The 22,566-nt window shown below is 40.6% G+C and overlaps 1 protein-coding gene across 5 annotated transcripts in view; it reads left to right on the top strand.

Annotated features, from left to right (window-relative positions):
- Positions 1-22,566, top strand: part of DSTYK (dual serine/threonine and tyrosine protein kinase) — a 36,038-nt gene that overhangs the window by 561 nt on the left and 12,911 nt on the right. For all 5 annotated transcript variants that reach the window (XR_015951093.1, XR_015951094.1, XM_088674303.1 and 2 more), the window contains exons 2-6: positions 9,998-10,386; positions 19,303-19,966; positions 20,704-20,939; positions 21,244-21,327; positions 22,085-22,261. Coding sequence is in view for 3 of the 5 variants with exons in the window: in XM_088674303.1 (XP_088530429.1) it covers positions 9,998-10,386; positions 19,303-19,966; positions 20,704-20,939; positions 21,244-21,327; positions 22,085-22,261 (1,550 nt within the window). In the remaining 2 variants the exon portion in view is untranslated. The remainder of the gene's footprint in view (positions 1-9,997; positions 10,387-19,302; positions 19,967-20,703; positions 20,940-21,243; positions 21,328-22,084; positions 22,262-22,566) is intronic.

Genomic DNA, 22,566 nt, shown 5'->3' with positions numbered 1-22,566 from the left:
GCGGAGTGGGGGGGGGGCGTATCGGGGGAAACGGGCGGGTCGGTGTGGAGGGAGGAGGAGCTTCCGCATTTTATATTGGGTCTCTGCCCAAACCGCAGGGAGATTCCTCTACCTTAAAAAAAAATTGCATCAAGGAATGGGAAACTCCAACCGGTGTGGCTTCTTCCATCACTGAAGCGGTGTGGGAATGGCACTCAGTGGGTGGAATTCCTCCCTCTTGGGCAGCCCTTGCAGTCAGGTCTTGCGCATCTGCACTCCCAAGTAACTGGCTAAGTTCACCAAGGTGCTAGGGCTGCAGGGCTGGGAGAAAGCCCCATTAAATTCAGTAGGACTTGCTTTGGAGTAGGCATGGTTAGGACTGTGCTGTTGTTGTCCCCCCACCCCCTAAGTAAGGCCACATCCACCCCATACAGCTAAAGTACATTTATACCACTTTAGGCTGTCATGGCTCTCCCCCTACCCCCCAAAAACAGAATACTGGAAATTGTAATTTACTCCTCTGAAGAACCATTAACAAACTACTGTTCATTACTTAATAATGTGGGGGGGGTGGCAATTAAAGTGGTATAAGACTGCTTAAAATGTATGTTGTGGGTTAACAGAAGATTGACAGCAGGGAGAGGCCTGCTGAGGCAGGGCTGGAGAACTTGTGGCTGTCCAGATGTTGCTGGACTGTGCTATAATCCGTGACCACATGCTATGCTCATGGTTCTGGATCTGGCATCCATGTCTGTGGGTGACTGCAAGGGATGTGGAGGGGATCCTGGCTTTTCCTGAGGGAGTGGGAGAAGGCAATTGAGAGGACTTCAGGTAGCCAAGATGAAGAAGGAGGTAGCCAAGAAAAAAGGTGATTATTCAGGAGTAATTATAGGAATCCTTGAAGGTTGAAGGAACTAGTGGTTGACAGGTGGCTGTTGTTTGAAGCTGCCCAGAACCCAAGAATTCTACTATGCACAAACAAATGACATTGGCTGCCCTTTAAGTGTTTGGCATTCTGGCTTTGAATAAGAATTTGGTATGGCACTATTGCCACCCCCATATATGCCTTTTGGATTGAAGATTACAATCAGTGACTGCTTTTATGTGGTCACTTGTGTTAGACTCTGCCTATACTCTACCAAAATATAAGACTTTTACATATGGTAAGCTACAGACTAATATAGTCCCACTACCAAACAAACCCCAGGATGGATAGCAGAGAGAAGTTTCTGAGGCAGGTTTATTGGAGCATGAGTCATTGTGGTCAGCAGCCTCCTGTACGTCTAAGCAATAACTTGATGTTTATTATTAGTATTTTAATTTCTCAGTATGCATGCTGATGTAGCTTGTTGCCCCCAACTTCCCCACTGTACTCTGAAATACTGTGAATCTGGTCTCTGCTGGAGAATGAGAAGAAATACTCCTTGAAATGGAAGGAAACAAATGTTCTCGGGTTGGACTGCATTGAAATATGCTGAATGAAGTAGCAGTGAACTAGAAATGGCATAGATGTGATTGGGCAGAATGATCTGGATGGACACTAGAGGTTTGTAAAAGAGTAACGGAATCAAAACTGGTTCTGAGAATGTATAAAGTAAAACAAAAATTAGAATGAGGATCTGAATGGATGTGTGATTGGAATGCATGGCCTGCCTCTTCAGGAAACAAGTGGCTCACTACACAGGCTGTTGGCCCTGAACTTGTAATAAATCTGCACCTAGTTGAAAAGTGATTCTTCTTATAGAGAAGTTGTTTTTAAATATGTTTGTCAAAACAAGCAGATGTTTTTTGCTTTCTGACTCTGCCCTACAGCTTTAACTTTCTAGGTACATTTCCCCACTCTTTCATTGGGAAATTTTGTACAAAGTGCATTTCTAAAATATTAGATCAGAAGGAGTTGGCAGAAGCTTCCAATCCTATTTACACTTGTGAGTAAACCTTATTGAACAGTATAGTATCCAGCTGTTGATGTGCCAATTAAATAGGGTTGCAAAGAAATTAGACATTTTTGAGTTTTTTTCTGAGGAAAATCGGCAAAGACAACACTGACATCGATTGCCGTACGTGTGGATTTTCCTGCTCAGACACTGGTTGCGGATACAGTATTCTGGATATGTATGGATGTATGGCAACCCTAAAAAAATATTTTGTCTATGTCTTTGGATATATTATAGTTGGCAAGTTTTGACTAATACTGATATAATACCTGAAATGTTTTATTTACAAAGACATAGTAATGGAAATGTAGGTGTCGACTTATGGCTTTGTTCCTTCTGGCATTGCAGTTGTTAAGAAGCAGTAGGGCTGTTTTATACTTAATACGCTGCTTCCGGATTTCTACCATGCTATGGTTTCTGGGCATTGACAATTATGGAGCAGAATAGCATGAATCAGAACTGCACTGTGATGCATCATGGCAATTATTTCTGTGATGTGCTTTTTTATTTTTTGAGCAACTGTAATCAAACACTCAGATATACACAAGTTCACACATCTAGTCCAACCCCCATGCAATGTAGGAATCACAGCTGAAGCCTCCATGACAGATGGCCATCCAGCATCTGTTTAAAAGCCTTCCTCTGATCCACTGTCTAACAGCTCTTACTGTCATGAGGTTCTTTCAGATGTTTAGTCAGAATCTCCTTTCTTGTAACTTGAAGCCATTGGTTCAGGTCTTACTCTCTGGAGCAGCAGAAAACAAGTTTGCTCCATCTTCCATGTGACAGTCCTCTGGATATCTGAAGATGGCTGTTATATCACCCCTCAGCCTTTTCTTCTCCAGGCTAAACATACCCAACTCCCTAACTGTTACTCACAAGTCTTGGTTTCCAGACATTTTATCTCCTTGGTTGCTCTCCTCTGCACACCAGAACTGGACACGATACTCCAGGTGTGGTCTGACAAAGACAGAAGAGCGACACTATTAGTTCCCTTGATCTGGAAGCTATACTTCTGTTGATGCAGTCTATAGTAGCATTCCCCCCTTTTTTTCTTTTTCTTTTTGCTGCTGACTCATGTTAAGCTTGTGGTCTACTAAGACCCCTAGAATCCTTTTCACATGTACTACTGGCAAACCAGGTGTTCCTCATCTTATATTTGTGCAGCTAGTTCTTCCTGCCTCAGTATAGAACTTTACATTTGTCCCTATTGAACTTTATTTTGTTAGTTTTGGCCCAGTTCTGCAATCTGTTAAGGTAATAATGAATCCTGGTTCCATCTTCTGAGGTATTAGCTACCCCTCCTAGTCTGTTGTCGCCTGCATGTTTGCTTAGCATCCTATCTGTTCCTTCATCCAAGTCATTTATAAAGATGTTGAATAACACTGGACCCAGGACAGAACCCTGTGACACCCCACTTGTCACTTTTCTCCGGGATGATGAGGAACCATTGGTGAGCACTCTTTGGGTTCAGTCAGTCAATCAGCTACAAATTCACCTAACAGTAACATCATCTAGCCCAGGCATCCCCAAACTGCGACCCTCCAGATGTTTTGGCCTACAACTTCCATGATCCCTAGCTAACAGGGCCAGTGGTTGGGGAAGATGGGAACTGTAGTCCAAAACATCTGGAGGGCCGAAGTTTGGGGATGCCTGATCTAGCCCTTCCAGTAGCACCTTAGAGACCAACTAAGTTTGTTATTGGCATGAGCTTTTGTGTGCATGCACACTTCTTCAGATACCAAGGCATGGGCTTGCCATTTTGTGTTTTGAGATGGTGATTTAAATAGGATATGGACAAACAGTACTTTTCTGATTCTGATGTAACCAGAGACCTTGGAAGATAATTGCTGTGCAATGCAAAAATCTAGATGCTGGGTTTAAAAAAGAGTAAAGTAATAAAATTAAGTGAAGTTTCTAAAACAGAGATGCTTTGGAGAAAGGAAACCTCTGGGCAAGGACTCAAAAGTAGAAAATTAAGCCCCAAACCAATAATAGTAATTGGGAAGCTCAAAACCAGTTCTATATATTATAATCCACTCAAAACTGGTAACAATGATCAAATAGAATTCTTCTCACGCTTGAACATCTCTGCTAGTAGAATATCTATATATGTTCAGTGTGTGCTGAAATTCTTTTCTTTCATATGACATATGGATGGAGTTAGTAGTGGTGCAAAGATTGTGGTGTCTAGTCTGATAGTGTTATAGGGAGTATCCTATGACAATATCCTGGATTGTGAATTAACATGCACATGCTCTGTTGTGTCTTGATTAACAAAGTCTGAAATGGTACAGAGCCTGTTCTCGAATTGCAGTCCTTTCTGTGGCTTTATGCATTTTGTTTGTAAGCCACCTTATCCCAAAAGGTCAGAGCTGTTTGTAAGCCATCCTCCCTTAAGGTCAGTGTTGGCAACAAACAACAACAACAGAAAATCCATAACCACCATATCAGTTGTCTGCAGTGGCCTGTTGAATGCTTGCAGGGCTAGCCTACAGCTTTTGGCTCTATATACACCCCATTCTCCCCTATTTGACTTCTAATCTTGGCAAAGTTTAATGATCCACACCCTTGGTACAGTGAAATTCTATGGTGAAGAAAACAAGGTGGTGCCGAAAGTTCTTATTCAAGTGGAAACTTACGTAAGTGTTGTGAGTAGAAATAGTATGTGAAGTTGTAATATACTAATAGTAACACATTTCAATAATACTTAAGTCTGAATACCGGTATCGCACTAGTGAAGGTTTTCTTTTCCCTGAATAAACTTTTTCTCATGAACTGAGCCTTAACCCTAGATGATGATGATTCCTGGGAGCTGAACTGTGAAACATTGCCCCATGTAATGTGCAAACCTAATTGAGAACCCACACGTTTTCCTCTGGGATTTTCTTTTACCTCTTTCAATTATCATGTGGAGTCCCCCCACCCACAAAAAGCTCCCCCTAGTTTTCTTGAAAAGGTGTTTCAGTTTTTTGTTCTAAACCCTTTGCTGTCATTTCTTCTCTTCTCAAGTTTGTAACCTTCCTCTGATTTCAACAGCTTTTTCCTATAGTCTTTGTATCATGAGGGCAGGGACAGGACTTGAACCTTGCTATCCATGTTATCTAACAATCCATTGCTAGATGTGTGAACCATCAAGGCACCACCCCATTCTCTGCATATTTGGTCATACTTGTGCAAGTATTTTAGTACTGGCCAAGTTGATTCTTGATGGATATATCGGTGAATCATTAAAGGGACGTGTAAAGTTGCACTGTTGAACTAGGGACACTTTACATGATCACATTTGACAAGCAATCGTAACGATGAAGAAATTTGCACTCTGGTTTTTTTCAGCAGTGGAGTGAAACATACAGCTAAGGACCAACTCCTAAAAAAACCCACCCTTGTCTCAAAACAAGAAGCAGTTGCGATTGTTGGCCATCCTGAAAGAGGAAGCAACCTTACACCAGTCTTGACTCTGCCTTCCTTGAGAGAGCATGTTTAATCTTTGGTCTCTATATTGCACTCCTTTGGAGGTAGGGGTGGTCCGTGTCACCATTAAGAAAAAGAGGTAGAAATAAGCCAATACATATGTGGACTGTTTCTGGATAAAGTGACTTTTCTTTAAATTTTCAGAGTTGTTAACCTAGTTCAAGGTTTCCATATGAATTAGCCAGATGTTTAACTGAAAATCAATCACAGTCAATCCATCATTTGAAAAGCAAGACTTTGGCCCAAAATGGCAACTGACATTCTGTTTGGGTGACTGAAACATAGGTTTAAGCAGCCATTTGGCACCTAGCTTATATACCTAAGCTTCTAACACTGGTCAAGAGGCAGTGGGTAGCTGGCATTTCCTCTGACTCACTGTAGCCTTAGTGAGGCAGGGTCAGTTGTGCACCTTGTGCTTGGGGCAGAAGTGATGCACATATCCTGATTGGCACTGCATGACACAGTGGACTCAGTTGACTGTAAAATGGGGTGAAGCACCAAATACGGAGACCTCTTCCCCCCACCCCATTTGCTGAGTTGGTTAAACTGCAAGGTGGTATGAGAAACTGCAGCCACACTGATGTTTCTCCTGCAATCCCCTCAGCAGGGGCCACGGGGCTAAAAGGCATAGCGATCGACCTCTACCTAAATGACCTCTTGGTCACGACAGCAATTGCTGTTTGTCTCACGAAGCATTTGTATATGATCAGACATGCAAAGAGCCCCCTCAGACCCACACAGCACATTCAGCCTTTTAATTATAATCACCAAGATGTGGCAAGACAGTTTTCCTCAAGGAAGCAGGATACCCGAAGCCTGGCTCTCACCCAGAGAGCGCAAGTCTCTTCTCCAAGTTTCCAGATGGAGCTGGCTCACTTTCAGAAGCCACGATCCCACTTCATTGATCCATTATCACTACATTAGATTTTAACTTCAGAAATATTCTAACTAGGCCCCTTCAGTGGCGGCTTTTTCCTTATCAGATCTTATTTCCAAAGTGCTCTCTTATGTGAATATGCTCTACTTGTTGTAACGTGATGTAAACTATTCCTCTGTGCTGCTCATATAGTTATTTTGAGATTAATCATCTAGTTCCTTCTTGGGAAAAGTATAATTGGGACCCATGTGCTTGGATACTCCCCTTCGTGCACTTCTGAAGTTCTGATCACATGTTTTCTCAACTGATGCAAAATGGTTCCTTCAACTAATCCTTTTAGTGTAAGAATTCTTGTTTGTTGACAGCTGGGCACAACAAAAAGTCATTTTCTTAACTGCTGAATTGAGGCTAGTTCTTCAGTTGAGTTACTTTGGAGTTATTCAGCCTGTTGTACGTTAGCAATGGATATGAAAATATTAATATAAGTTTTAACCACGACTGTATTCTCTGTCTGTGCTGTTGATCTTTAGCAGAGATGCCCACAGGATTTCCTGGGCCCAGAACATTGTATGTGGATTGCCCCCCTGCAATCTATTGTCAAGAACTGATGTTTTTGCACATGCATTTACTATTAAAATCTGTTTTGAGATAAATTACAATTATAGGAATACTGTAGGGTGGATCCTATTGCAAAGATGAAAGTGGGAGAGCAGGAGGATAATACACATAATCTTGAGCTCTTGAGTGAGAAAGCAAGGTACATTCACAGCAGCTCCACAGGACCCTCCCCCCCTGCCCCTGGCAACAGAATAACATGGCTACCCCTCTGGAAATGGATACTTAACAAGCAGTTAAAATATTCATGAAGGATATTAATTAGTGGCATTCAACCATCTGTCTAGAGACTTATTCATTGGCAGCATCAGGACTCCCTTTATACATGCAGTCAACAAAAATATGCTTGCTGTGTAGTCAGACTGGATTACATGTTGCAGCATAGAAGGTTTCTTGCTGCAGTGCAGCTACTGTTTGCCCAGGCATTTTCAGCCAATATCCTTGAACCCATTCTGTGACCCTGAAGATAGAATTCTGACTAGGGTTGGGCTGGGCATTTGATTGAACAAACAGTGGTCAAATAATGGCCCAGTATTTTATATTTTTATTATAAAAATATTCCAGTACGGTAATCAGTGGTGGGATATGCATGTTGAGTGCAAAACCAAATTGTTTTACAATTATGATTAATGAGCGAAAGTACTACTTAAAAATTGTTGCAGGTAAGGTTTTTATAAATATAAACAAGTCACTGAATAGTAGTTTGGCTTTATTCCTGGAATTTTAGGTTCAGCCTACAGTTAATACACTTTTAAAAGAGAGAGGGAGAGAAAAAAATAAAAAAATAAACCAAGTAACTTGTAGATCCAGAAGTCTGTTAAGTAGGCAGCAGGCCAATTGTTCATTTCATTTGCGTCATCTTCAACCGGTTTTTCACCTCCATCATCAAATTTCTCGTCTTGTATGTCTCTCACTGTTAGCAAATGGCATAGTAAAATAATAATAATCCCATTTTTAAAAGAAGTAAGCTTCTACCTACACAGTTGCATTCTGAACTTGATCGAGCACTTGCAGTATCCTTCAACAGGTGAATAGGCAACCAACTGGCGATATTTGTCTGATCAGTTGGCTAGTGTACCCATCCTAGATTGGGGGAAAGGTAAATGAAGATATGACCTGCCTGGAAGAAAAAGCTCACATACCAGTTGAATATTCACAGGGTCTAAAGCTACATGTACCTCACTTCATCTTCATTTTGAATGTTGATTTTTCAGGTTTTGCAGAAAACTATCTTCTTGCCTGGCTGTGGGTGTGACTGGGGGCCCTGTTGTCTTAAATGATTTTCATCAGGGCTCTATCTCCAACTGAACAATTTTTTCTACTGTACTTCTTTTGCTCTGCATACAAGACACTACTGTGAAGCAGTTTGGCAGTTGACTTGGAGCAGAATCACTCTATGTTGGCTGGGTGGAATAAAACACACAAGCTGTTCTATTTTTCTGTTCTTCATAATTTTGGTACCAAATACCTTTTGGAAAATGTTATGCTTAGGTCAAGAATGTAGCGCAGCATGAGTGAAACCCCTTTTTAAAGGCACTGAACATAAAGTTGCTTTTCATATGGACACCTTTACTAAAGAGGATCAATAGTGAAATTGTGAAATCACGGTAATGTGTCCTCTTCTGTAGAAGAAAACTGAAGGTCAAAGAAGGCATTGTCTATTAAGCAGTTTTAAGTCTTTGTACAAGAGTACAGTATACTCAAAGAGCAATCTGAACCTGTGACAGAGTTACTGCCACTTCTATGCCCTGCCTACGTGAAACGAGGACAGGGCATGGGGACGGCGGCTTTTCCTGTTTTCCCTCCTAGCTTTTCTCCTCATACCAACCTGCCCACCCACCTGCTGTGACTGAAATGAGAGGGAATTAACCATGTTATCTCCAGGGCTGGTATAGTTTTGGGACCTGTTGGGGGGCATACTGGAGTAATAATGGGCCTTAGGATCCCGAAGACCCATGGACTGCTGGTAGTTCATCAACTGCGGTGGAGCTTTCTTTTGCTACATCAGGGAACTCCAGAGATGGAGTTCTGCAGGCTACTATGGCTGCTCAGCCACTCCCAGGGAGCATAGGGTTGCTCCTTAAATTTAAATACTGAAAACACTTTTATCCCACTCTTCAGCTAAAAATGCTTCCAGAGCAGCTTTATCAATTCTAATGGTAAGACTGACCTTGCCCTTAAACTTAGTCTAAAGGGCTAAGAAAAAGGGATTAGGAGGGAGGAAGAAGGAAAAAAGCACATTGGGCACTATTTATTAGTCAAATTGGGCATAGGGAACCTTTGATGCCACTAGGTGTTGCTCAGCTACTATTCCCATCAGCCCCAGCAAACATGCCCAGCGGCCAAGGATTATGAGAGTTATAGTTATGCAATATTCAGAAATCCCAAGGTTTCAAACACCTGAGTTAAGTGGTCAACAATTAATAGTAGTAAAATATGAGAACTTCAAGCTTTCTAAAAGGGTCTGTGCTTAAAGATGTAAGGCTCTAGTCATTAATACCCTTTAGGATGGAAATGAGAGACCACTGGATTTTTAAAATTATTTTTGGCATCTTTGAGGAATATAATGAGACAGTGATATACAAAGGTGAGCTGTCTGTGTTGGACAAGTAAACACTAGAATTCATAGACACCTACTTGTGTGTCACAAATGGAGATAAAGTCTAGGCAGGTTTTCAGTGATATCTTATTCTACAATTTTCTGATTATTATAAGGCAGACCACCTGGGTTATTATGGGTAAGCAGTACTTATTTTAAAAAGCCATCTGTGGAATGGATACTTGCTGAACTTATTCCTGCCATGTTGCAAATTAAAGGCTTCTGATTCTTGGTGACTAACTGCATTGCTTCTTCTGTCCCTGTTGCCTAAAATGTCATCTGGGCTGGGAATGTGGGAAGAAGGTAAACTTGGTTCCTGGAATGAGTGACCATTGCTCCATATTCAGTCCTCTTTGTGATAGCTTAGCTGCCTACTCCTGTGCAAAAATATTTTTCAAGTCAGAGTTTGGAATGTCTCATTCTGTACTGACATAGAGGTATAGAATCCCTTTTGAAGCTCCATAGGTCACTTCATCATATAATTGCTAATCAATTCTTTTTTTTTGCCTTTTTTAGGGCAGCTGAGCTCTATTGCCTTTCCCCGGCGTGAAGAGGAGTACCTCCAGCTGACAGTAAGCTGTCACCCATGCCTTTTAATCTTTGGTCAGAACTGCAATGCCAAATGTCAGTTAGTCAACATGCTTTTGGGTGAGAGACTGCTACCGACCTCCAAAGTTAGCAGTGAGGAGAACTGTAAGAGGCGTCGAATTCGCTTCACACATGGAAGACAAACACGGATTAGTTTGGCTCTTCCAGGACAGTATGAATTGGTTCACAACTTGGCAGCTCATCAAGGCAGATGGGAAACGATACCAGAAGAGGACTTAGAAATCCACTGCGATAATGAAGATCTCGCACACCAGATTGCAGAGCTGGAGGTTACATTGAATCACACTTTATTACAGGTACTGATGAGATCCAGTATGTACTTGCCCTGTCATGTTTAAACTTAATGAGAAAAGGAGCGTTGGCATGAAGCATTTTAATGAATATTTTGCACCTACGTTTAGTTGAGTGAATTCTACATAAAAACTAGAGGAGCCCTAGAACTAGAACGGAGTTTGTCTGCATTCCTAAAGACTTCTGAGGGCGGATACCACATGTTCTGCCTCAACCCAGTGGTTCTTGTTTGAAGTCTGGCTGCTGCTGTGGAAGATTGAGGGGCGGAGGGTGCAGTTTGCAGCAGTGACTGCTGGTTTTGCCCATACTGATTTGCTTTTCCTGCAGCCCAGGTGCCGGACCTGTGATTGTATAGACTTGCTTAGATTTCTGAAAATAATCTGAGGGTGTAGACAGACATGGTAATAAAGCAGTGCTTACAGTGGCATGTTGGCCTGTGTGTTGAACCCAGCTTCCTCCGGGCTTTTAATCTGAAATGACAGTCATATGTGTCAGTGAAATAAGTGCTGATGGTTTATGCTCCTCTGTCCTCCATCTTGGAGTGGGGGGGGGAGTCTATTATGCAAAACCTGCTCCAGAGATTGCAGGAGGATTCTTGGAAGCATCAAGCAGGGCCACCCCATGCACAGCCAGATACCCTGAAGAAGGGGCAGACATGCAGATTGAACTCGGTGAAGGGCCTTTCTGCCTAAATAGTTACCCTTGTCGTCACCCAAAAATGTTCTTGAATTGTTGTAATTAGCATTAAGGAGTCCTAAAAACGAGGTCAGCAACCTAAGGCCCATGTGCATGCGATCCAGCCCATGGAGGGATCTTCACGGGACCAATCTGGCCCAGGCAAGATAAACATTGCCGACCCCTGTTCTAAAACTAAGTAGAATTGATACTATGTTCCCTTCTCTCCATCCCTTCACTTCAAAGTCAAAACACTTGACTAGCACATTCTGTAGCTCAGGGCAAGTGTAGGGTAGGTAGTGTTTGAAAGGGTTCCTTTTACTTGGGATTCTTGCCTCCTGTGTGAGTCATGCTCACGATACCACTACCCCTCGAGGGTTTGCCAGCCTGTCTGTTCCTGAGTATAACTTTGTTCTGAATGTTTGTGAATGTATGCCCCGCGTGTTGAGTTTGGTTTTGTGTACTTCAACTGAATATGTCTGTCTTGCTCTTTTTTTTTAAATAGGTCAGCTAACACAGGGCAGCTCATATCTCTCATAAATTTTGCAAACCAGTGACAAAGATTTCTTTGTTAGGCTCCAGATATATCTAGGACAAATCAGATGAAAACAGCCACTCGGATTAATTTGTAAGGAGTGGCAATCAAGACTGTTTCCGCTGTTTTGTGTAGGAGAAAAACTCCTTCTTAAAAATGGAAATTTTAAACAGGGAAAGTTAACATTTAGATCTTATATGTGAAAACTGCATATCTAATCACAGGGAGGGATCTTCCTATTTCATAATTAGTAAGCTTCAGTGAGTGGTAACAAAGAAATACTTCCACCACAAGGAGAGGCATGGTATAAATTTTTAAAACGGGCATAATCCACATTTTTAAAAAGTCAATTGAAGGAAGCATTGGGGCTTTTGCAAATCCATCTTTGCTTTAAAAGCATGGAAATAGTGAGTTGGAAATTGTGTGCCAGTAAATAAGTCGTACATTCTAACATATTGTGCTGTCTCCCACCTTAGGCTCCATATCTACCACAGTTTGCTTGGGTCCTTTACCACCGATCCTCCTCTGCTGTAGTTTGAGGGTAACACTGGTGCCTTGTTCACGTTTAAAAGTTTGGATAAATGTTGAAATTAAGGAGTTTCTAATGAAATGAATTGCTTTAAAACCAATGACAGTTTTGAAATAAATCCTATTGTCCTACTATGTAGAATAATGGCACCAGGCAGAATAAGTAGAAATGCTATAGGAAATTGGTTCCGTTTCTACTGTAGTATTTAATGGCTGCCAATAAGGGACACATCTGCACAGGAATTTAAATGCTAATTCACTTTGTTGGGAGCTCTAGAAAGGAAAAGCTGTCTAGATAGAATTATACACAGCCATCCCCTCTGTGTGACACAGGAAGTTAAAATCCATACCAGGTGGACTAACTGCAGGTTCCAAAATAAAATTTGCACACCATACAATTGCAGTAATTATGTCAGGCAGGCCAGAATACCTATCCCAGACTCCACTTTACGATATAAGTGGCAGCTTTATGGAAGCCTCCAAATCTTAACGAACTGAGAAATTGACCTTTGTAAACAAACGCCTCATTCATCAGATGCAAAAAGATGGCTGGCGGTTTGTCAGGCAGATTCTCTTGCATTGAGAAGAGGGTTTGATAGTTAAAGATTCTGTTTGTTGTGTGGCGTACATAGCCTATCTTTCACAGTGTATTCTTTAATCAAATATGATGTGATCTGATAGAAAGTGTGACAGAAGATGGAAATATTGTTTTTAACAGGGGCACCTATAAAGTTATTCATAAATAGAAATAATACTAACATTCCTTTATCCACTTGTGCAATTAGTTTTTTACACATTTTATTGACCACCATGAGCCAACATTTTGAGTCTGAATTAAGTCTATTGAAATTTAGTGTGGCCTTAGAATACACTGAAAACTGCCGTGGAGAGTGACGGTTAAGTCTTAAATAAAAGATAAAATAACTTAAACCTGAACATAAGTTGAACCCCATCATAACAATGTTGTATCTTAACTTTCTCCTCTGAAAATATCAATATATTCTAGGCATATTTATTGAGAACTGTGTTAGACCTTACTCATAGAGAGATTTGCAATGTGCAGGAGGCATCTAACTAGGTAAAGGAAATGAACAACTTAAATTTGGATAGCTTTCAGTCTTGGTCTTCAGGATAATAACGCACGTTGTAAAATTAATATAATTTATTGTCAAATTCTATAATTTCAAATCTGGTTTGAAGAGAAACAACTATTATATATTACCAGTACCAAACATACCAGAATTAAGAAAATAAAACAACACAACAGCAATTCCTTAAAATTAATTATCAGACTGTTAAATCCATTATCAGTGAAAGAACTTATAAAAGTTATTGTGTCAGGATTCTCTCACATCTGTAGGAACTAGGTGGCTCCAGCCCTTCCTTCATTTCAGTTAATTCTGCTGCATGTGGGGAATCTAACTTTACCAATAGTATGGTAAGTTCCTTTTTTTGGGGGGGGGGGAGGAAGCCCAGTATGAGTAGCAAATAAGAAAGCTAGCAAAAAATTTAAAATATTTAAAAGGTACTACAACAGAATCCAGTGCTTTCAAAGGAGGTGATTTTGCAGGACCAGTCCAATCCATACATAGTTAAAACATCCCAAGTTTTGTTGGCGTACTAGTCTGCTGACTTCATTTTTGTCCTAATTTTTATTTTGCTGCGTTAGTTTTGTATTTAACGATCATACTGATATGATCTAAATGTATAGAGGCTTCATTCTTTTTAATGCTATATTTAGTAGCACTGTCCCTATCAGTTTGGTAGAGGAATGGAACAGCCCACATTACTGTACAGTAGTGATTACTGAATGCCTCTGATGCCCCTGGTATGCAGACATACTAGTTTATAAATTGAGGGGTGAAACTAAAATAGCTGAAGTACTGAGGTATGTTCAGTGGCCTCTAGGAGCCAGGAGATGCTGAGAGTAAATGTGTGTAGTTGGAGTAGGAGGTGAGAAGAAAACTGGGGAGAGGTGGATTGGCCTGCTCAAGCCCCTAACAACAACTTGTGTCCTGGAGGTGTAGATTCTGGAGGGGAATCAATAAAGCACTTGAACATTAGGGAAAAGTTTCATTAGGGTGGAGAGACAAAAGGTGTCCTCTTTAATTTGTCTCTCGTCGTCTCTCTGTCCCCCACTCCAGGTTTTCTGGAATCCTTTTAGGAGCTGAGGATATGGAACAGTTTTTTGTTGCACATCCCACTCATATTTCTGTATTTAAGAATTATTTCCCCATTGATATATGCATCTCTGTTATAAACTTAAGCTTTTGTTTCTGTTCATATTAACTAGTTGGCATCCAAGTGGCAATACTAAACTGCTTTTCAGAAGTTATGTCAGTTTCATAGTACAATATCTGAATTTTCGTTCTGCTTCTATCTCTTTATTCAGCGAGCTGCTCCCAGTTGTTTTAGAATGGTTTTCCCCTTATCTGTGTAAAAGAAAGTTACCTCCCTGTCTGCATCTAGTGTTGCACATATCTCATTTCAGCAGCTACTTCTGTTCTAACTCTTAAGTTCAAGACCAACATCCTGTCTGGGAGCACAAAACATTATCCACAATTGGGAATATTTTACATTCATAGGAAACACTGCATTCTGTATCTCATTATTGTAACACATTTTTTTAAAAAACATTTTGTTACCGGTAATTAGCCATTCCTGCCATATGTGAATGTCTGCTTTTAGAGCCACTCAAGTATTTTATGAAGTGCTTCCTTTTTCCTTTTTATCATTTATCATATATAAACCGTCTTGAAATTCTTCTCCTTAAAACCTTTTGATGAATGTATGCCGATCTAGCAGGATAAGCCCATACAGTAGTTTGAAGCAGTTTCTTTTTTAATACATCAATGATTCAAATGTAGGTATGCATCCCTGTCTAGGACCATTTGTTATGTGTGACTGTTGTGGGCAAATAATATGTAGATTAGAGGCAATATGTATTAAAGCCACTAGCTGTATATTCCTGTTGCCTTTTTAAAGCTTCAAATTTGTTGCTTGTTTCATCTGTCTTTGTTCAACCTTATTTTAAAAAGTCTTGACAACTCGAGGTAGGCCTTTTTCAATCCTTCCAGCAAGCAAGCCTTCACATGTTGTTCACTTTCTGGACAATTTACAGATTCTAACACCTTTCCAGCAAGAAAATATTATTAGAAAAAAGGAAATTGTGGTTATTATACTTGCAAATCACCCTAAGAGCTATTTTCATGTTTTGAAAATATATTTAATAGTAGTGCATTCTTTTTCCATTAGGTATAATTTCAAAGACCTGCATTTCTTTGGAATAAATTACAGAATAATATATAAAATGGATGGGAGTTTCCTTAACTTCTAGTTACAGTAACTTATTTTTTACCATTAGCTCCCTGATAATTTTGTTACACCTGATTTTCTTAATAGAAAATAAGCCAAGGGCATACTTAAGACCAGACCTGTGCAGAGTGGGGGGCAGCCAGCTTCACTTGCCCTGGGCCTCAGGGGCCTAAGCTGGCCAGGCCCTCCCCACCAAGGACCGGGTGCTTTTTTTGTTTGAGTTCATAGCTTTATTCTAACAAGACTCCTGTCCTGGGCCTCAGACAAGCTCTGTGTGGGCTTGCTTAAGACCCAATATAATTATGCAACATTTAGCTTCTAATGCATTAATATTTGTGGGGTTTCATTATGTAATTCATATAAATTCATCCAAGGAATCACTGATGTGTCCTTCCATGTAGGAAAATGTGATTCTCTCGGATAGCCCTTCATTGCCCTGCTTTTCCTCCAAACTAGTTTTGACCTGCCATCCACTAGGCTTTTAGTTTCTGATCCCACCCACCCTGGGACAGAAAAAAAGCTCCTCTGAAGCCTGATGTTCTATGTTCTTCTCCAGAACCTTTTCAGGATATCTGCAAAGAACTGGAATGGATCATTGCTCCTATGGTGAGTTGGGATACCCACTTGTACGTCAGCTGGCCAGATCCGTTTCTTACTCCTTAAGAATGCAGGACCCGATTAATAGAAAGTTTTGACTCAAAGGAAAGCTTCAAAAGCTTACATGGAATAAGGAGAATAAGTAAATTACAAGAGAAAATGGAATGAGAGCAAACACACTGCACTTTCTGTGTTCTCTTCTTATGGCCTTTGCTGTGTGCTGCTTCAAGATGCAAAAGCCAAGCCTCAACCCCAGGCACTTTTTGTTTTACTATAGGCCGAGCCTTGTGCCTTCTCCTGTCCATGTGTTAGTTGCACAGCATACATTTCTACTGTTTCAGAATAGCCCTTTCTTCCTCTCTCGTTTGCCTCTTTTCAGCACTCAGCAGAGTGAAACCAGCTGAGTATTAGCTTGGTCTCTGAACATCCATGCATACATTGAATTCTCTTGGAAGAGGAAGGAACTAGTTTTACCCAGTCGATAGAAATTGGACTCTTCCTTGCCTATTATGTGTTGTGGACTGACCAATCAACTATTGGGAGGCTGACTATCCAGCTGCTGTTTCTAAATATGTATACATGTGACAAAGATGTATGAGAGATTCATGCATACAGGGCATGGAATCATGAAGTAAGGCTGACCTATCTAGAGTAGGATGAAATGATTGAAACATTGCACTAAGGAAATTACGTTTGGCAGGCATCAAGACCAAAACGTAATGATGGACTTTTGAACATTTTGCTTTAAAGAGAATCAGACTACCAGGATTGCATGTTTTATCTTCAAGTCTGTCAAAGGTTTTAGCTCTGAATTAAAGCTCAAGATGATTATTATTATTATTTTAACAATTTGGGGGCATTTGACTCAACAGCTACCTTCTGTGTGCCCTCTAAATCTGTAGGGGTTTCTCCATTCCTGCAGAACGGAATTGCTCAGCAGGGCACATGCAGGAAGGGGAAAGAGAAGTTCAATTGAGCAAGGAGAAAATTGTGCACTTACAGAATGAGCTAATTGAATGCTGCTCTATAGACATTGTGTTTAAATATAAATCTGCTTGATTAATCAGGCATCTTTGATTCAGTCTCTGATTATTTTTTAATCTATTAAGCGTTGTAGCCCTAGAGATGATTATTTTCCTCTGAAGCCACTGCTGCATGCCTAAACATTGAATGTTTTTTTTTAAAAAGTCACTTAATGTGCATACTGTATTGAATTTGATACATTTCCTTGAAATCATGTTCAAATATGATTATTGACGTACTTCCCTTTAGTGAAATGAAGAGAATCAAAGAGGTCTGTTGCAAATAAGAGCTTCCAGCTTGGAGGGTTTATTGTTAAAGGTGAACCTTCTTGCATAACATCTCTGGTGCCTTCTGTGAGGAGATGCAGACATTAGAAGGAAATCACAGATAAAGGCTATCTAGCAGGAAAATACCCAGCAGCAAGGCATTAACTGTTGCCTAAGCAAGATTAGTTGTTCTTATTAGTTGAGACATATCTTTTCTAACTTTTCCCTCCTTTATGTCTCCTAGAGACAGCATTGGTTTCCTCCTTTGTTTACTGCCATCAGCATGAGTCATCTTGCATGCTGAATGTTGATTTGCACATCCAATTTTACTCTTTTAACTTGCACTCTTGTCTGACCACATCAGTTTTTGTGTTTCCATGCTTGGGAGTCCCATGACAGTCATAACAGGCAAACCGATGTTAAATGTTTGTTTTGGGAGTAACAGAAAGGGAATTTGGGAGGATCTAGTGATACATGGAATAGCTGAAACTTGCTAGGATATTTTTTTTAAATTAAGCCTAGTAGTGAATTAGTAGTGGCTTTATAACTTTTATCATAATTGCTCTGTCAGCTGTTGACAGATCTCGCTCATGCCTTGGCTACAGCTTTGGGGGTTTTCTGTGGGAATCTAAACGTTGGCTGTTTAATTGATATTGAAAAGATTAATGTGCCAGACCCCATGAGTGCTTAAAACAACTTTCCCTCTAACATGCCTCTTGATTTTCCTTATGCCATTACCAATTCATCTGCCTAGTTAAGTTTCCATAATGATAATTTATGGCTGCCAGGCTGGCCTAAGAAGTGATGATGCTATTTGAAGCAGCAGTTCCCTCAGAAGGACGTTCAGGGCACAAAGATGTCAATTTTGTACAAATGCGTACTTATGGACACTTGGCCATAACTGACAATTTGTGTATAACTCTTAGCGTAGAACTTATTTTTTAACATTTATTATTACTTGGCCCTCTATCCAGAAATTTGAAAATACTTCAGATTAGACGCTGTGACAAGCTAGAAAAATACCTAACATGCTCCTGGTTTCTTCTGGGAAGCATATTGGAGGTGCTGACTGTGCCTGGGATTGTGTATAATGAATTGCTGTGTCTGGTGTAAAATAATACTGTATATCTAAAGCTCAAGCAGATATTAACTGACTCAGGAAGGGTATCTCAGAAGCTATTACATCATTTAACTGTTCATGTACTTATAAAAAATATATTCATCAAAGGAGCACAAGGCAATTTCCAGAATATCAAATGCCTGGTGTAAAGAGCTTAATTGAACAGGAATCATTGGAGGGGATTTCAAAAGTTATGGACTTGGCAAGTGATTGAATTCAAGGAGGGACTAAGGCCTAATTCTCACTTAATTACCTCTTAATTTTTCTCTTGGCTTTACCACATCATCTGCCTAGTTAAATTTCCATAACCATATGACTGCTTAGACTGATGCTTCTCTATACAGAAACTTCCCTCTGTTTAGAAAAGTAGATGTTTGGGAGAATGTATTGCGGAAAAGCCTTCCATTATGAATCTGTATCCTGCAGTCTGAAGTGGGGTAGAGTTGTAGACTATATGCAGGTTTATGGCCTCAATCTAGGCATAACTATCTGGCACACTGAAAGTATAGAACACTGATTAGTTGCTTCGCTAGATAGCCTTCTAGGCAGTGGTTCCCAGTTGGCTAAGTACTGTGGACCCTGTTTTTCAAAAGCCAAGCCATGGACACCCCCCCTACTTTTGAAAGTTTTGATATCTATGTGGTAGTTTTTGTTATGTGAATGGTGCCACAGACCACCTGCGTAGGTTATGCAGACTCCCAGGGGTCCAGGGACTGAAGTGGTTTGCGTCTTTCTCCAATTCCACTTGAATGCAGGTAGGGGAGGTTCCTTGTTGTAGATGAAGAATGGGTGGAGTGTCAGCTGCAAAGCTTGGGTTGCTACAGCCTAAATGTTAAAATCCTATTGCTTTTGCTGCCTATAGGAAGTGGACATTGTGGTAGCTCCTTGTCGGGGATTCCAGTCAGCCGAAGTCACTTTGGGAGAATTCGTGAACCATTTCCTTCCAGTCATCACGTTTGCTATCAGTGAGGCAGAACTTTCCACGCTGGATGTGAATGAACTGCAGGAGATGAAAGAGAAGTTCTCTCTGCCGGTCTTCTTTTTCAAAGTGCCAAATTTGGGTGCTGAACTGATATCCCCTCAGAATGCAGAGAATGAAAAGTCGTCCCTTTACCGGCAGCTGCTTGATTTAGGCTACCTTAGTACGAACCATTGCAGCTGTGGAGCTCCCAGCTCTGATGCCAAAGCCCAGAGCATGCTGGTGGAACAATCGGATAAGATCCGTCTGCTTAGCACTTTCTCCAGACAGGTGCTGCAGCAGCGCTTGGTGGATGCAGCGACCGTCTTGAACCTAGTGCACTGCCGTTGCCTGGACATTTTCATCAACCAGGCCTTTGACATGCAACGAGACCTTCAGATCACTCCAAAGCGCCTAGAGTACACACGGAAAAAAGAGAACGAGCTGTATGAATCTCTGATGCTCATAGCCAACCGCAAACAAGAGGAGATGAAGGACATGATCATTGAGACTCTCAATAACATGAAAGAAGAACTGCTGGAAGATGCTGCTAATATGGAATTCAAAGGTAAATTCCAGAAAAACCAAACGTGTTAAAAATGATGTTGGACTCCAACTCCTATCAGTATCAGTCAGCATGCCAAGTGTTCAGAGACGATGAGGGGGGTTTAGTCTAACAAGAACTGGAGGCCGTGGGTCAGCTACCTCAGCTTTCAACTTCTTTCACCTGCTGCGTGCATGCAGTTCAACTCTGAACAAGCTGTTGTACAGTAAAATTCTTCATCAGATTTTTTTTCATAATCTGTAAAGAATGTCAGCATAGTGGCGTAATGTGTTTAGGTAAAATGTCAAACTTTGCAGATATTTGTATCCAAGTGAACAAGATCTGACTGTGTTGAAAGCTTGTAAACATCTCTTGAATACTGTTTTATAACTGTAATCGAAAGTGTGACCCTATCTGGGTATAAACACTTAAAACAGCACAATTTTATATATTTCTACTCAGTGGTGAATCCCATTGCATTCAGTGGGGCTTACTCCCAGGTACATGGTATAAGATCACATCTTGTCACACTGAACTAAATTGGAAAGATTTAAGCCAGTGCTTAGCTTCCCATTGACATCAAGGGGTCAAAGTGATTAATTTATTGCACTGTTTCAGAACCAATCCAGTCCAACTAATAAGGCTTTCATTGCACTTTAGTCACTAAATTTACTTTACACTAGTTCTGGGTGGCTGCTAATATGCTGGAATTGTGAAATTAGGCTTCTTTTCAATCTTGGATTTCCTTCTGTTCCCTCTAGATATTATAGTTCCTGAGAACGGAGAGCCTATTAGTTCCAGAGATGTTAAATGCTGCATTAAGCAAATACAAGAACTGATAATTTCACGGTTAAACCAAGCAGTTGCCAACAAGTTGATAAATTCTGTGGACTATCTGCGGGAGAGCTTTGTGGGAACTCTGGAAAGATGTCTGAAGAGTCTGGAGAAATCTCAGCAAGATATTACAGTACATATCACAAGCAACTATCTAAAGCAGGTAAAAGTAACACAGAATTACTGAACTGGCATTGCAGATCAGTTTCTAGAATGTTGGCTGTAGCCTGTAATCAGTGGTGACAAGGGGAATTGGTAAAAGAATTTGATATCTTTTGTGTTATGGTGCCAAACAGATTTCTGCTTTAAGTTGTAATTTAAGGAAAGCATTTCAGCTCATTGCAATTCTTCCAGATTACAAATGAGAAGACACTTGCTTTTAGGGTATTATACTTGTTTGCTTAATCTACTGAATAAGCAACTCCTTCAGTTTTTAGTGGCTTATTTAATATATTTTCTGCTTATAGATACTGAATGCAGCCTACAATGTTGAGATCACCTTTCACTCTGGTTCAACAGTATCTAGAATGCTATGGGAACAAATCAAGCAGGTATTAAATATTCTTCTAGTAAAAGCTCTCTCCTAGTAACTGTAATGAGACCTTATCTTTGGTAGATCTACCTTTGTATGATCCTTTGAGTCTCTCTCAGCCATTCCAGCAAGCTGTCTTGATAGGGGAGATGGGAAGCAGGGCTTATTCTATCAGTTCTGCTGAAAGACCAGCTCCATAAAGAATCTCCATTCTAGTTGGTCATTACAAGAACTACTGTTTAAGAATTGGCATATGATTTTGCTTTTTTCCTCCTCCCTTCCTATTCCTTTTTCCTTGTATGCTGTGTTTTTGTGTGGATGTTGGTTTGTTTTTATAAACCTGCAGGCCATCCTGTTTAAACTGACTGAATGTCAGTGGCTTTGGGAGCATTTTCAGCTGAAGAATGTGGTAAAAATGCTGCAATACCACCCACATACCCATACCACAGTTGCAAACAAACAGCTTGTATTCTCATATGCTTATTCCCTATTATTCTGATTTTCTTTTTATTTGGCCAGTATGGTGGGTGACATCTACCGATGTCTACCTGCTTGCATAGCAGAAATTTACTTACACAACTGGGTGTGCTGTTTCTATTCTTCTCCCACATCTCGGCTGAAATGTGCTCCTGAGGGTCTTGTGAAAGTTTGGGGGGCACATGGCAAGCTGCTGGGGGGAGAAGAAACACCATCACGTGCCCTACCTTGAGCAGGTGAAACTGAAAGTAGACTTTTTAATGCTTGAGTTTTTACAATGAGACATATGTCTTATTCAGATAATACAGCGGATTACTTGGGTGAGCCCACCAGCTATCACCACAGAGTGGAAAAGGAAAGTAGCTCAGGATGCCATTGAGAGTCTCAGCGCATCAAGGCTGGCCAAGAGCATCTGTAGCCAGTTCCGAACAAGGCTATACATTTCTCATGATGCTTTTGCAGCTTCTTTGCGACAGGTCAGTTGGATTGTTATTCATCGCAGTTCTCTTTAGATGAAACTTAACCATTTTTCAAATAATTGACAATTGCCTGCCTATCCTCTCTCTACTCCTTGTCACTAAAAAAAAAGCCACACAGGTGCTCTGCTGTTTCTTCTGACTTTTTAAGACTGACAAAAATGGCTATAAAAGCACCAGCAGTTCGTGTTCTATGGGACTAGAGGACCATCGGGTCATTATTGCAATTGCTTCTTCTAGGGGCATTTTACTGGTGATAGAGATGAAAGTGACACCACACAGTAGGGTTCATTCTCCAACTCACA

Source organism: Zootoca vivipara, chromosome 7, assembly GCF_965207765.1.
Source record: "Zootoca vivipara chromosome 7, rZooViv2.hap1.1, whole genome shotgun sequence".
NCBI classification, from domain to species: domain Eukaryota; kingdom Metazoa; phylum Chordata; class Lepidosauria; order Squamata; family Lacertidae; genus Zootoca; species Zootoca vivipara.
Note: the sequence above shows the minus strand (reverse complement) of the source record. Positions and strands in the feature narration are given on the sequence as shown.